Source organism: Accipiter gentilis, chromosome 7 (genome assembly GCF_929443795.1).
Source record: "Accipiter gentilis chromosome 7, bAccGen1.1, whole genome shotgun sequence".
In the NCBI taxonomy this organism is placed as follows: Eukaryota; Metazoa; Chordata; class Aves; order Accipitriformes; family Accipitridae; genus Astur; species Astur gentilis.
Genome location: NC_064886.1, coordinates 12,958,469 through 12,973,723, shown reverse-complemented (window position 1 = coordinate 12,973,723; position 15,255 = coordinate 12,958,469). Strand labels below are relative to the sequence as shown.

Genomic DNA, 15,255 nt, shown 5'->3' with positions numbered 1-15,255 from the left:
GTGGCAAAGGGTGCTGAGATCGTGGAGGGGAGGGACAGGGCATCACCACTGCTTGCAGCCGCGCCGCTGCTGCAAACCACGGCTCACCACCGCTCTCCAGACTGGGAAGGAGGGTGTCCCAAGGGCCTCCGAGTCCCGCTGGGGCTGGGCTGCCTGGAAAGCCACCCGGAGCGGGTCGCAGCCTCCCCGGGGTGATGGACGCCGGTGCCTGGGGCCTGGGGCCGGAACAGCTTCCGAGCACCAAGAAAACATCAGGGTCGTGGGTGGCACACACAAACTAGGACAAAGCCAGCTCTCCTCCAGGGAGGGCACATTCCTGCAATGGCCTGGCTGGCTCCGGTTTCATCTCTGTCACCGGCACGGTGCAAGGTGCCATGGTAACCTGGTTCAGCCAGAGCCAACCATGCGATGGGTGGCACAACCGGCGCCTCGCCGTCCCCGTGAGCTTGGGGCAGGCACCGTGGACTTGGTTAACGGGGTGGCACGTTTGCGGTTCGGGAGCAGATTGATGGATGGGCACAGCGCAGCGAGGGTGAGGGGCACCCCGGGGCCGGCCGGTACGTCCCGGGGTTCCCCCAACAGCCCCCGCCTGGCCCAGCCCGGGTGGGCTGACAGCCGGGTGCCCCTGCTGTGTGCAGGTCCCCTCTGCCACTCCGGGCTGCGTCCCCCGTGGGTGGGTTGATCTCTGGGTGTGCCCGCACCCCAGGATGACCCCTGCACCCGTGGGCTCCCCCCGCACCCCGGATCGCGCTGATCTCCGTGCGCTCGCCGGTCCCGGCCCCACCGCCCCCAGCCCCCGGTGCCGTTACCGGACTACATCTCCCGGCGGCCCTTGCGCGGCCTCACGTGAGCGGCGGGAGATTCAAATCGCGGGTGGAACCGCCGCGGCTGCAGCCATGGAGGGAGTGGGGTTGGTGCAGCGTGAGTGACCGGGGGGGGCAGCCAGCAATGCGGCGGGGGGGCGCGCAGCAGGGCGGGCTGTGGTGTGCAGGGCGGTGAGGGGGTGCGGGGGGGAGTGGGGGGGACAGGCAGGTCTGGGGGTGCGGGGGGATGGGGGACAGGGGTGGGGCCCTAGGCACCTGGGGGCCAGCTGGACGGGACGTGTTTTGAGGAATACGTCCGGTGGGGTGCTGCTGGGTGCCACCCAGCAGTCGTGGGTGCCTCCAGCCCCAGCGGCATGAAAGGACCCCAGACCTGCAGCTGTGACACCCCCCCCCCCCCCCCCCAGGTGTTGGCTCTGGGTGCCGGCTATGGCCGTTACTTTGGGGGAAAAAGGGAAATTGGAAACTTTCCTCCAATTGCCAGAAGGGCCTCGCCGGTGTCACCATCATCGCCACCCACTGGAGGGCCGTGGGAGGCACAGGCAGGCTGCTGTGCCAAAAACCTGCCTTAATTTGGGTGGTGATGGGTGCTTAAAAAAGTGCCCCCTTCCCCCGAATAGCGGGGTTTGACGGGGTGCCCCTGTTGCTGCCCAGATGAGCGCCTCACCGCAGACGAGATGGATGAGCAGAGGAGACAGAACGTCGCCTACCAGTATCTGTGTCACTTGGAGGAAGCCAAGCGGTGGGGCTGGACTTGAGGAGCCCCTCTGCCTCGAGCTCAAATTTTGGGGGGGAAAAGGAGTGCAAGGGGGGGGAGGGGATAAGACCCAGGGGATCTGAGTGGGGGGAGGCTGCAAAATCCTGCCTGGTCCTGGTGCTTTCTGGCCCTTCAAAAGTGGTTTTGGGGGTGGGGGGGGGCACTCAGCCATGCTGTTGCACCCAAACTGAGAAACACCTGCCTGCTGAACCCTGCAGCAAAGGGGTGGGGCTGACCTCTCCCTGCCAGGGAGGGATTTATGGGGATGGGGAGGGGGTGGGGGTGTGTGGTCTGGATGGGAATACTGGGGGTCTGCAACGTGCCCCATCTCTACCCTGCCAGCTGGATGGAGGCCTGCCTGAGTGAGGAGCTGCCCCCTCTCATGGAGCTGGAGGAGACCCTGCGCAACGGGGTTGTCCTTGCCAAGCTGGGCCACTGCTTTGCCCCCACTGTGGTCCCTCTGAAGAAGATCTATGACTGTGAGCAGACACAGTACAAGGTAAGACTGCAGCACTGGGGGTTGCGTTCCTGAAGGTGTAGCCCAAAACTTGTAGGAACTTTTCCATCATTGGTGAATGCAAAGTGAAGGAGGGTTATACTGATTGCAGTCATTAAGGGACAATTTAATAGAGTACGGCTGCAAACAGGATCTGAGCTGTGCTGCCCTGGGGGCGCCACAGGATTTGCCTCTCTTTTTAACTTCATGCCCTGGCTGGGTGGGTTTGGGGGAGAGCGGGACCCCAGGGATGGGAGAAGGTGGGGTTCAGCCTGACCGCAGCTTCCTCTCTTCCAGGCAGCTGGGCTTCACTTTCGGCACACAGATAACATCAACTACTGGCGTGATGCCATGAGCCACGTGGGGCTTCCCTCGGTAATGTCCTCCCTCTGCTCTCCCGGGGCCAAGGGGTGCACTGGCCTTTGCCCTTGTGGCAGCACTGGGGCTGCAGGCCACCAGCTTGGCTCACTAGGGGACTGCTGGTGTTGCAGGGGGGGCTTCGTCTCTGTCCCCCCCCACCTTTGGACACCATCCTCCCCGTGGACCATCTTCGTGATATTTCCACCTAAGCCTTCTTATCTTGCTGGCAGATCTTCCATCCGGAGACCACCGACATCTATGACAAGAAGAACATGCCCCGGGTTGTCTACTGCATCCATGCGCTCAGGTGGGTGTCCCTGGCCTGGCCCCAGGGCCAAAGCTGTTGTCATGGTTCATATTCGTGCTCATGAGCCCTTTGGTGGTGCCACCCCCAAGGCTAGGGTGACAGCCTCAGGTGTTGCAGAAGCATCAGGAGGGAGAAGCAAGTGACAGCATGGTCATGGCATGTGTCTGCCTTGTCTTTCAGCTTGTACCTCTTCAAGCTAGGGCTGGCTCCTCAGATCCAGGACTTGTACGGAAAATTGGACTTCACAGGTATGGCGCTGTGTGGGAGAACCTGGGCTGGGGGCTGGCAAGGGAGGTTTGCCAACAATACTGTCAGATCCCTGCAGTTGGAGGGGTGTGGGGAATGAAGACCTTGGGCGAGCTTTTCCAAAGCTGCCTCGGTGATGCTTACCCCAGTGTGGGGGTTTTCTGCACCCCTCTGGTTTGGCAGCGGAGCGGGGGGCTCTGCTGGCTGCCCACGCTCCAGTGCTTGACCACGGTGCTGGTGCTGAGTAGTGATGCCTCTGTGCTCTGCTCTAGAGGAGGAGATCAACAACATGAAGCGGGAGCTGGAGAAGTACGGCCTGCAGCTGCCTGCCTTCAGCAAGATCGGGGGCATTTTGGCCAATGAGCTCTCGGTGGACGAAGCAGCAGGTGATGGGTGCCCGTGCGGGGAGAGGTGCTGTGCATCAGCTTGTAGCAGGATCTTGGCTCAGCCCCTGAACATCAAATCTAGAGCCAGCAAACTGAGAGATGCTCTGAGAGATGCTCTCCTGCAGACCTGTGCATGTCTGCAAGGGTTGGCACAGCCCCTTCCCAGCCAGCAGCACCAGGGGTTTTGTGTTAGCTGGGCTTGCTGTAGAGATGTGGAGACTTTCCGGGCACTGGAGACTGCAGCTTCCTCTTTGAGAAGCTGGGGTTCCCACCATCGTGCGTGGCACAGCTTGTCCCACCACACGCAGGGATATAAGGGATGGTCCATTGCAGCCCTCCATGCTCTGTCTCACCTACATCCTTCCTGCTTCACTTCTAGTCCATGCTGCGGTGCTGGCAATCAACGAAGCGGTGGATCGAGGGGTGGTGGCACAGACGATGATGGCCCTCCGCAACCCCAGTGCTATGCTTCTCGACCTGCGTGAGGTGCTGGCTGGTGCCTACCAGGAGGTGCTCCACCGGGCAAAGCTGGAGAAGGGCAGCAATGCCAGGAACAGGGTGAGGAGGGTATGAGTGGTCCTGGGAAGGCTGGGAGAGGAGCAGCCAGCCCCTTTGCTGATGTGGTGGTGGGTGCTTCCTGTTGGAGGGGTCCCTCTTGGTTGGAGACTGTCCCGAAGCTTGGCAGGTAAAACACAGCCTGGGAGCCCTTGTGCTGATCAGAAGATGGAGGGAAAGTGGTGGAGAAATGATTCTACTTTGGGGGCTGGTTGACCCAGGGCTTGGGATTGGGAAAGGAGCCCAGGCATCTGCAGGGGAGCCCTGCTGTGTGCTGTTGGGGTGCTCTTGGGCAGAAAGCTCAGGGTGGGGGGTCCCTTTCCAGTACCTGCAGGTCATCCACGAGAGTGAAGACATCTATGACCGGTGTCTGACTCAGGCTGAAATCCAAGGGAACATCAACAAAGTGAATGGTGAGCAAAGCTGTGGCTTCCCTCCTGGGGGGTCTCCAGAGCTTATCAGTGTGACCATGGTACCCCAGGCAGCAGGGGAGAGCCTCCCTGGGGTGGTGGGCATAGCAGAAAGGAGTTGTCTGCTCAGGCCAGCTTCAGACCGGGCAGGGAGCAGGGCTGGGTGTGCATTTCCAAGGACAAATTAAAATTATTGGTATGCAGGCTTCAATTGTAGCTCCCTTTGCTCCCTGGAGTTGTGGGATGATTTACCTGCTCACCTTCTCTGGGTGTGAACTGGCCTCTCTCCTAGTGCATGGAGCTCTGGAGGAGGTGGACGATGCCTTGGAGAGACAGGATGCGCAGGCGCTGTACCGTGCGCTGCAGGACCCCATCCTGACCCTGCGCTGCCTCCAGCGGGACAACCTCGACCACTACTTGGAGCAGCTCAGCATGGACCGGCAGCAGAAGGCACTGGTAAAGGCTGGCAGGAGCCTGCAAGCGCGGGGTACCCATGCTGGTGTGGCACCCCAGGACTGCAATGGTCCCCAGGAGGAGGGGGCTTCCCCCCTGGGCAGGGGTTTGCTCTGTGGATCAGCAGCTTTCTGCAAGGGGTCTGAGTGTGGCTGCTCTGTCAGCACAAGCAGGTTCTGGTGTGATACCAGAAGCCCCTCTTTCTGCCCGCTGCAGGAGCTGGGCTACATCGACCTGCTGGAGCAGGAGGAGTTGGAGGCAGGAATCCTCATGGTGAACAAGAAGGGCGAAGAGGAGCAAGCCAGTGAGTGGCTGGGGTCAACATGTTGCTTGCAGCAGGTTTTGCTGCCTGGTGCATCCCCTGCTGGCAGACTGGCCAAGTGCCCCACGGGAGATGGGGCACGGTCGCCTCCTGCAACCCACCCATGCCAGCTCACCCTGGTCTTTCCCTCAGTGCTGCGGGCTGTCAGCCGGATCAACGCGGCCATCCGTCGAGGGATGCCAGCCAAAACATTGGAAGTGCTGATGGACCCTGCAGCACAGCTGCCTCGTGTGTACCCGCTCGCTGCACCCCTGTACCAGTGCCAGCTGGCCCTGCTGCAGCATCAGCACCCAAGGGTGAGAGATCTCCCGGGGATGGGCTCTGGGTCCAATCGGCTTTGGGGGGATCTGTGCCTCTGCTAGGATGGAGGGGAGCTTCCCCTGTGCCTGAGGGTGCTGCTGGGACTGGAGATGGGGGTATAGAGAGTCAGTGTCTCTGCTTGCCCCATGCAGGGTGAGCTGGTGCAGGAGGAGCTGTTCGTGGCTGTGGAGATGCTTTCGGCTGTGGCACTGGTTAACCGAGCCTTGGATGCTGGGGACCCCGATGGGCTCTGGAGCAGCCTGGTCAGCTCTGCCCTGGGCCTCTCGGGTGTCGAGGATGCAAATGCGCAGCGGTAAGGAGACAGTCTCCGCGTTTGGGATTGGTGGTGTGGAGCAATCTCTTGGGAGGGGATGGTCAGGGGGCCTGGGCTTTGCGTGGGCTTGTTTCACCAGCCTCCCTGCCGTGTGCCTTACCTTTTCCCCTTTGAAAAGCAAGGCAGCTGGTTCTGGCAGGTGCTGTTACTGCTTAAAATGCAGCGAGCTGTTGCCCTGTGTCTCTCCTGCAGGTATTTTGAGGACTTACTGCAGCTGAAAGGACAATCTAGGGAAGCAGGAGCAGAGTTCCTGAGCTGGAATGACATTCAGGACAGCGTGAATGACACCAATTCATCAGTGCGAGATGAAAACGACCGTGAGTCCTGCCCATGTGGGGTTTGGTCAAGCAGGGGATTCTGCAAACTTCCTGGGAGGGAGGTTGCACTGGGGGCCGAGCCCTAATGAGACACTAGAGAACCTCATGCTACCCTGGGCTGTGGCTCCATGGGTTGCCCAGAGCACTGGGGGAGCTGAACCATGTGTCCCTTCCCTCCCATGCAGGAGTTCTCGCTGTCCGGCTGATCAATGAGGCGCTGGTGCAGGCGGACCCTGAGAAGACGCTGGCAGCTTTGCTGCTGCCAGCAGCTGCCCTGCCTGACGTTGCCCTCCCAACTGCTCGGCACTACCACGATGTCCTGGCCCGGGCACGAAGGCTGAAAGCCCAGGTAGGGTGGCACAACCCCTTGGCAGCGTGGCACCCCCCCCGGCAGCACGCCAGCTTGCAAAGCAAAAGGTGCTTGAGGGGTGATGTGGCGCAAGACCAGTGTGGCTGAAGCTCTCGGGGGGGCTTCTCAGCTCACCTGACTCCATCTCTGCCCTGTCTCCCACTGCCTCGCAGGCCACAGAGGATGATGGAGCTGTGCTTTGGTGGGAAGAGATCCAGGAAGGGGTCTGCAAGGCCAACCAGGACACGGTGGCAGCCAGGAGGAGTGAGTGCTCTCCCCAGAGTGGGTGATGGGTGCTGGCCCTGCCAGCCAGGGGGCTGGTGCGGAAGGCGGGGGGGCAGGGCACTCATGTGAGCCCCTTCTCCTCCCGCAGTGGCTCTGGGCACCGCTGCCATCAACCAGGCCATCAAGGAGGGGAAGGCAGCACAGACCCTGCGGGTGCTGCGCAACCCCGACGTGGCCCTTTGCGGTGTGGTGAGTGCCTGTGCCGTGGCGTACCAGGAGCAGCTTGCGGCTCTGATGGCCACCAAGAAACAAGCAGGTAAAAGCTTGGGGGCTGCAAAGACTTCACCCCCCAGGAGCCTGGAGTGCACGCCTGCCCAAGCCATTTGAGGGTCGAGCAGCACCCCCCAGAAGCACCTCTCTGTCTTGGGCTGCAGGGAGCGTGAAGCCATGCTGGATCCGACACAGGCTGACAGACGGTGCTGAGTACTACCTGAACCTGCAGACCTTCGAGGGCAGCTGGCAGCACCCACATGACGGTGGCCTCAACACCACGCACCTGAGCCGGGAGGAGATCCAGGTATGGGGAGGATGGGGCTTTGGTGGGTGCTGGTGGCATCGCTGGGGCTGACGCTGGTGCATCGTGTCCTCACAGTTGGTTGTCACCCGAGTGACCGTTGCACATGACCGGGAGTGCCTGTGGGCATCCAATGTTGCCTTCGTGGTGCGGCTGCAGGCTCGGCTGCGGGGCTTCCTTGTCCGCCGGGAGTTTGCGGCACAACGGCACATCCTGCGGGAGCAGTGGCCGGCTGCTATCAGGATCCAGGTGACGTAGCCAGAATCCATCTCATCTCTGTGTGGGGGGCATGCAAACCGTGGGTGGCAGTTTGTAGCATTCTCCAGCAGGTCCAGGGAGGACCAGTGCTTGCTGCTCTGTACGTTTAATAGCCAGGACGCACCCAAGGTACTGCAGAGGATGGTACAGGGCTTGTTTTCTCACAGCAGTTGCTTTGGGTGCTGGTTTCCTCTCTTTTCCCATGCTGTGTTTCCCTCTTTTCTTGTGTGCTCTTTGAAAAACCAACTGGACGTTGTAGTGACCTTGCACAGATCTCAGTAGCTGGTTGTCTTTTCTCATGCCCAGGCTTGTTGGAGAGGGCACAAGCAGCGCAGAGCTTACCTGGAGAGACTGCGCTACCTGCAAGCCAATGCAGATGCTGCAATAAAGGTTTGGAAGATTCTTCCTTCACCCTTTACTCCCAGTACGGAGGCAGCTGGGGGGGAAATAAGGCAGCTGGACCAGGACACAGCTGGGCAGCATGTGAGGGGATGGGGGGAGCTTGGGCTGGGGGAGAATTTCTTGTAAAACTCCCCATGGTTTTCCCCCTTTCCACCCATTTGCTTTGCCCAAGCGAGTCCTTCCAGTATCCAATTGCTTGAATATCTCTCCTAGATCCAGGCCGGCGTGAGGATGTGGCAGGCTCGGAGAAAGTACCAGGAGAGGCTGCGCTACTTCAGGCAGAATGTGAGTGATGGAATGAGGAGTAAGGCAGCTCCTGGGAGCATGTCACCATCTGTGGGGATGGAGGGGGATGATTCTGAGCATGCAGTTGGATCTCTGCCCCCAACTGCTCATGGCACAGCTGGAGGGAGAAACCGGTGCATCCTTGCCGGGGGACAGATGGGAAGGAAAAGGTGCCTGGTGGGTCTGAAAGCCAAACTATCAGGCTCTGTAAAGTGTGAGGAGAGAAAAAACGCCAGTTCCATCAAAAACCAACAAGGACTTCAAGATGCCCATTAGAGAGGAAGGAAATTTGGGGGAAAGGGGTGTGTCAGCTGTGGGAAGTAAAGCTGAGCCTCTGGAGTTGCTGCAGCATGTGAAATACAGCAAGCAAAAGGGAAGTGACTGCTAAGGAGAGTGAAATCCTGAAATCCCTCGCTGGGTTGTGGAGACCTGCCTCATCCTGGGCATTGGCAGATTCCCAGTGGTGGGAGCAGGCAGCTGGGTGCCTGTCCAGCTCTCCTCTACTCCCTGCATGTTTCAGGCATGCTGTGGGAAACATCCCCCACCCCCTTGTTTGTCTTGGCAGATTAAAGCTGTAATTAAAATCCAGGCTTTTGTGCGAGCTAACAAGGCCCGTGGGGATTACAGAATGCTGGGTAAGTGCCTGCTCGTCTCTTTTCTGAAGTGGTTATAATTAATTGGGAAGGGGACTCTGCCTCCTCCCTCGTTGGCCCTGCACAGTGGGGAGGCAGTGGCAGGCTGGCCACCAGTGTCCATGTGGCAGAGGCTTGGTGGTCCCTTGGCAGCTGCTAGAGCAGCCCTGGGGCTGCTCTTGCTGCCCCTCTGCTCCCAAAGGCTTCCTGGGCAGGTGTTGCACAGTATGGCACCATCTTGTCCTGGGTCCTGGTGTTGCAAGAAGGTGCTTTTTTTGGGAGGATGATGGGGTGTCTTGGTGAGGTGCTGGGGATCTGAGGGTCCATGGTGGGGGTGGCTGCTCAGTCTTCCCCATGAGTGTTCATGGCAGCGCCATGCCTTGCAGTCCATGCCAAGAGCCCACCGCTGAGCATCGTCCGGCGCTTCATCCACTTGCTGGAGCAGAGCCAGCAAGACTTCTGGGAGGAGTCGGAGGTGCTGCGGCTGCAGGAGGAGGTGGTGAAGAGGATCCGTGCCAGCCAGCAGTTGGAGAGTGACCTGAACCTCATGGACATCAAGATTGGGCTGCTGGTCAAGAACAGGATCACACTGCAGGTGGGGAGTGTGGCAGAGGGGGAAGGACCTTGGCCGCCTTATGTGGCTTTGCTGCAGTGCTTGAGCTGTGCAGCCAGCACGGAGCTGGTCCTCCCCTCCTTGGCATCACAGCTTGTACTTCTCTCTGCTTTGCTTTTGAAGCGGTTGAAGGGGTTGGGGAGCATTGAGGTGCCTCTGGCTCCCTTTCCCCAGAGCTTGCTGGCAGTCACCAACACTTCTCTCTCCTTGCCTGCGTGGCTCCAGGAGGTGGTCTCCCACTGCAAGAAGCTAACCAAGAAGAACAAGGAGCAGCTTTTGGAGATGATGTCCATAGACAAGCAGAAAGGGCTCAAGTCGCTCAGCAAGGAGAAGCGGCAGAAGCTGGAGGCATACCAGCATCTCTTCTACCTGCTGCAGGTGGGGCTGGTGGGGGCCTGCTGTGTCCACTGCAGCTGGGGGAGCAGTGCAGGGACCCTGGCCCCCTGTCACCCCATGACACTTGGGGTTAGCTTGGTGTTCCTCTTCCCTGCAGACCCAGCCTGTGTACTTGGCCAGGCTGATCTTCCAGATGCCACAGAACAAGTCCACTAAATTCATGGAGTCGGTGATCTTTACACTTTACAACTATGCATCGAACCCACGGGAGGCTTACCTGCTGCTCCAGCTCTTCAAAGCAGCACTGCAGGAGGAGATCAGGTGGGTGGCCTTGTTTGGGGACAGGTTTGGGAAAATGCTGAACCAGGGGCAGTTATCTCCTCTGGCTGTTGCCTCCTGTGTTGAAGAACAAACACATTGGTCCATCCCCTTCATCCCATCTGTCCTGTCTCTTTCCCCAGGTCCAAGGTGGACCACATCCATGACATCCTGACGGGGAATGCCACGGTGATCCGGATGGTGGTCAGCTTCTACCGCAACGCGCGTGGGCAGAATGCCCTGCGGCAGATCCTGGGTGGCCCGGTACAGGAGGTTCTGCAGGACAAGACCCTCAGCATCCGCACCAACCCCGTGGACATCTACAAGGCATGGATCAACCAGACTGAGTCGCAGAGTGGGCAGAAAAGGTCAGGCCCTGGGCAAGGAGGCTTAGCCCGACCACAGGGTGATGGGCGTTGGGAGGATGATGGGGACATCGTCTTCCCTTCACAGCAAGCTCCCATACGAGGTCAGCCCTGAGCAGGCTCTCAGCCACCCTGAGGTCCAAAGGCGGCTGGATATTTCTATCTGCAACCTCCTTGCGACGACAGACAAGTTCATCTCTGCCATCACCTCTTCTGTAGACAAAATCCCGTATGTATCTCAATGGTTTGTATGCACATCCCTGCAGTGCTGTTGGCTTGAGGGTAGCTTCAGTAAGCCCTTAGAAAGGGAGAATGGGTGATGGGGGGCTTCTCGGCTCCTTATCTGCTGCAGGACTGAGTTACTGCACTGTCAACAAGAGGAAATCCAAACACTAGTGGGTGCTGCTGCTTCTGCTCCTCCAGCAACACCCTAGTGGGCTGGCTCTTCTTGCTACTCCGTTTCTGAGCACTTTACTACTGGTGTTGAGGTGTCTGCAAGTAAGAAGCTGAGCTTTGTGGTAACCTTGGAGGATGAAGGCTTTCTCCAGGGATGTCTGGGCTGGCAGCAGGGTAGGAGAGGGAGCTGAAGGATGCTGCAGCTGCCAGCCCCTCCTATGTGCACGTCCATTGCCCCAAGGCTGGGGGCTTGTCACTTCTTCAGTGATGGGTAGTAGGGATGGGGCAGGGTGGCCAAGCCTGGTGCTGCCTTGCATGCTGACAGACCTCTCCCTGCCCTCTCCTCAGCTATGGGATGCGCTACGTGGCCAAAATCCTGAGGACATCCTTGGCTGAGAAATTCCCCAAGGCCTCAGTGGAAGAGATTGACAAGGTACCCCCGGGCTTGGGGGTCTGCATGGCTTGATGGGGTTTAACTGTGTGTGCATGTGAAGGGCCAGTATCCCTCTACATAAGGTCAGGTCCTCTTGAGTTAAAAATACCTTGAAGTCAACATTTTCCTTGAGCCTTTGGGAGGGTTCCACCAAGCAGTGCAAGGACAAAACAGCCTTACCTGCTGAGCTACCACCTCCTTGGGTACCAGCCTATGTGCTCCCCAACACCCAGCTTGTCTTGTGCCCTAGATCGTGGGGAACCTGCTCTACTACCGCTTCATGAACCCGGCAGTGGTGGCCCCTGATGGCTTTGATATTGTGGACATCTCAGCCGGGATGACCCTGCATCCCGACCACCGTCGCAGCCTGGGCTCCATCGCCAAAGTGCTGCAGCATGCGGCTGCCCACAAGGCCTTTGATGGGGAGAATGCTCATCTCTGCAGGCTGAACCAGTACCTGGAGGACACACACAACAAGTTCAGGTTGGCACCAGGATGGCATTGGGAGTGGGAGGGGGCTCCAAGCCAGTGGCAGGTTTTTTGGGGGCTGACCAAAGAGGTCCTTCTCTGCAGGAGGTTCATATCTGCTGCTTGCTGCGTCCCAGAGCCAGAAGAGAGGTTTAATGTGGATGAGTACTCTGATATGGTGGCAGTGGCCAAACCAGTCATCTACATCACAGTGGGGGAACTCATCAACACGCACAAAGTAAGGGCATAAAACTCATCTACAGACAGGCAGGTCCATTTCTTCTGCTCCCACCTCCTGGTCTTTCTGCTACATTTCATCACAATCCTGTATCCCATCACCAGCACAGCTCCTCCTGGCCTTTTTTTTTCTTTTTTTTTTTTCCCCACATTTTAAGCAAGCAAATAATCCAGATTTTCTGCTGGTTCTCTGCTGCTTGTCCTTCCCTAAACTTCATAACTTTGCAGTCCTCTCTCAGGTGCAGAGGGCATTGCATCGTTCCTGACTGGCTTTCTCTCCCCATTTCTTTGCATGCCCCTTTGCTACTGACTTTACTCCCTTGCACCATCCAGCTCCTGCTGGAGCACCAGGACACCATTGCGCCGCACCACGGAGACCCCCTGCACGAGCTTCTGGAAGATCTTGATGAGCTTCCTACGGTCCAGTCCCTTGTTGGTAGGTAGAGCTCTGGGGCCTACCACCCACCCCAGCAAGAGGAGGATGGAGATAGGGGGATGCTTTTCTTGCATGAAGCTCTAGCTGGATTGCTTTGGGCATGGGGAATTCAGCCCTCCTGAGCCCACCATGGCTACTCAGGCTCTCTGTGCCCTCACAGGGGAGAGTGTTCCCAGCCCGGTGGACAGCAGTGCTGAGCAGGTGCTCTCCCAGCTCAGCAAAATGGAGATCTCCCTCACCCTCACTGGTAAGCTGGTGCCAGTGGCCAGCAGCGAGGAGAGTGATGCGAGGAGCTTGCTGCTGAGGTGAGGATGGGCTCTGCAGACTTCAGGGGAGCTTTCTGGGGGTTGGGATGCTCAAGGAGGGCGGGCAAGAAACCCTTGGGAGGCAACTAAATAAAGTGCTGCTCTGGGGGAGGAGGGTGATAGTCCAGAGCAGACACCTGACCTCTCCCTCTGGTCTCTAGCACCAAGCAGATGCTGGTGGATGTGATCCAGTCCCAGGCAGGAGACTGCCTCCCAGAGATCCTGCGGACTCAGGCCTCGGAGCATGAGGTTGGATGAGTGAGGCTGCTGCTGGGGATGAGCTAAAAAACTTCTTGGGGAAATGGCAAACAAGCCCTCGGCAAAAAACTGCCCTGTTCCTCTCAAAGGCTTGGCTTTAGCAGTGGCTGGCTCTGTTTTTCAGAGAAAGCATGTGCTTTGGGCCCGAGAGAGACATATCAAAGTGTGTGTCTGAGGGAGGGTTGATTGCTCCATCTCCTCATGTTCTATTCCAACCACGTGCCAGGCTTACCACCTTCTCCTCCCCAGGAAGCCTCCCACGACCATCTCATGCACAGGCGAGCGCTGCGGGATGCCCAGACCCCTGCTAAGCTGAAACGCAACCGCTCCCTGGCTGCTAACAGCCAGCTGTCCATGGAAGAGAAGAAGCGCAAGATCATCCGCAACCTGTGGCGCTTGGAGAGCTTGGGGCTCGTGGACTCTGCCCATCAGTACCAGGAGCTCATCAATGAGATGGCCAAGGTGTGCTTGGGGGTTGGGGGAGACTGAGTTAGGAGGTCACCTCTCTAAACCCACCTGAGATCCCGCTGTGCTGCTTCGATAAAGCTCAGAACAAGTTATATCGGCTTTCTTGTGCGGCTTTGTTTTCTCCAGGATATCCGCAACCAGAGGCGTTACCGGCAGCACCGCAAAGGGGAGCTCCTGAAGCTGAGACAGACCCTGCAGGGCCTCAATGCCAAGACCTTGTTTTACGAGGAGCAAATTGATTATTACAACCAGTATATCAAGACCTGCCTTGACAACCTGGCAGCCAGCAACAAGTATGTTTCCTTACAAAAAACCAATAATTTTTTTTTAAAAAATAATCTTTTTCTTTAATTGCTATTTGGATGTTTTGAATCCTGGAGATGTTGGAGGTCCAAGGGGTCACATGTGGCTGGAGACAAGCTCTGAGCGTGTGGTCCCTTCTTTTCAAGGATCAGTGGGAAGAACAAGAAGCTGCAGTCAGTGCACTACACGGCGGCCCGGCTGTTCGAGAAGGGCGTGCTGCTGGAGATTGAGGACTTGCCGCTCAGCCAGTACGTAGCCCCTGGTCCATGGGATGAGCTATTGCAGCACAAAGCTTGGGCAGGTAGAGGAAAATAGCCCGGGAGGAGGGTGCACGTGGGCCCACCATCATCCCCCCAAGGATGGGGTGAGTTGTTTCAGGTATTACCAGGAGAACATGGGAGAGTTGGGGTTTGGAGGGGGCGGGTTTTGGGCTGTGGGTCTGGCCTTGTGTGTACCAAAGGGGTTGCGGTGGGTGGGTGACCTGCTCCTTGGTTGCACTTAAAGCCGTGAAGCCCCTTTTGGTAGTGAGCAACTCTTTCCCTTCAGGTTCAGGAATGTGATTTTTGACATCATCCCCTGTGAGGAATCGGGCAGGTTCCAGGTGAAAGCCAAATTCATGGGGATTGACATGGAGCGGTTCCAGCTGCACTACCAGGTGGGGAACTCATCCTGGGGCTGCCAGTGCCCTAGTGAAGCCAGGGCAGCCTGGGGGTGCAGGGGGTAGATGGTGTCCCCACACCTGGCTGGTTTGGGGGGGGACGGGGGACTCAGAGCCCATGGGGAGCCCTGCCCTGAGCTGGGGACAGCCTCGGCATGCATTTCCCTGCTGCATGTCCTGATGCAAACCCAGCTTTGTCCTGGCTCCCCTCTCCCTGGGGCATGTTGCAGGTGGGTGCCAAGGGTGGGACAGTCCCCTTCTCTGGCTGGACTCATGGGGCTGGCAGTGGTGACAGTCACCTCTCCTGTAGGACCTGCTGCAGCTGCAATACGAGGGTGTAGCCGTCATGAAGATGTTCGATAAAGCCAAGGTCAATGTCAACCTGCTCATTTTCCTCCTCAACAAGAAGTTCTTCAAGAAGTAACGGGAAGGGGGTGGGGTGGGGAAGGCTGTGGGGGGGGTGATGCAAACCTGCCAAAGAGAAACTTTGGGGTTGGTGGTCCTGGGGCAGCATGTCCCTGTGGTGGGGAAAGCTGCTGCTTGCAATGAAACTTTCCTGCCTGGATACAGTGTGCCTGAGCATCTGTAGCCAATGGTGTCTGGCTGGGGAGAGCAGTGGGCTCAGAGCTCAGCCCCAGCCCTGGGCAACCTGAAATCAGTGTTGCCTGGAGGCCAGCTGGGAGCCCTCTGCTCCTGCAGCTTGTGCTGGCGTGAGCTGGTACCCAGCCCTCCCTGCAGGAAGGATGCAGCTGCTGCAGCTTTTGCTGCGCACATAGCTTTTAAAATCTAGTGTTTGTGGGTATTTTGGCTGTTTAGTTCCTATGTTGCTAACAGCTGGCTGCTCAAGGATGCTATGGATTTCTGGACACTAC

The 15,255-nt window shown here is 58.3% G+C and overlaps 1 protein-coding gene across 1 annotated transcript; it reads left to right on the top strand.

Annotated features, from left to right (window-relative positions):
* Positions 1-883: 883 nt before the first annotated feature.
* On the top strand, positions 884-14,818 carry IQGAP3 (IQ motif containing GTPase activating protein 3). The gene is made up of 38 exons (XM_049805085.1): positions 884-921; positions 1,476-1,563; positions 1,921-2,077; positions 2,372-2,449; positions 2,665-2,741; positions 2,922-2,989; positions 3,260-3,373; positions 3,753-3,931; positions 4,254-4,341; positions 4,631-4,794; positions 5,008-5,095; positions 5,246-5,409; positions 5,566-5,726; positions 5,940-6,064; positions 6,250-6,413; positions 6,587-6,677; positions 6,787-6,954; positions 7,073-7,215; positions 7,291-7,461; positions 7,777-7,860; positions 8,086-8,157; positions 8,723-8,792; positions 9,176-9,384; positions 9,628-9,780; positions 9,896-10,059; positions 10,200-10,424; positions 10,510-10,650; positions 11,166-11,250; positions 11,501-11,733; positions 11,824-11,956; positions 12,289-12,391; positions 12,552-12,696; positions 12,858-12,945; positions 13,204-13,416; positions 13,549-13,715; positions 13,872-13,973; positions 14,272-14,380; positions 14,694-14,818. Exons 1-38 carry the CDS (start codon positions 897-899, stop codon positions 14,805-14,807), a joined length of 4,923 nt encoding a protein of 1,640 aa, XP_049661042.1. The 5' UTR covers positions 884-896; the 3' UTR covers positions 14,808-14,818.
* Positions 14,819-15,255: the final 437 nt, after the last annotated feature.

What these genes read in the sequence shown, in the direction of transcription:
- IQGAP3 (XM_049805085.1), top strand. Translation starts at nt 897, where the DNA reads ATGGAGGGAGTGGGGTTGGTGCAGC. An exon ending in TCGCAGAGTGGGCAGAAAAG is followed by an intron (nt 10,425 to 10,509) that starts GTCAGGCCCTGG and finishes TTCCCTTCACAG; the next exon opens with CAAGCTCCCATACGAGGTCA. An exon ending in GACACACACAACAAGTTCAG is followed by an intron (nt 11,734 to 11,823) that starts GTTGGCACCAGG and finishes CCTTCTCTGCAG; the next exon opens with GAGGTTCATATCTGCTGCTT.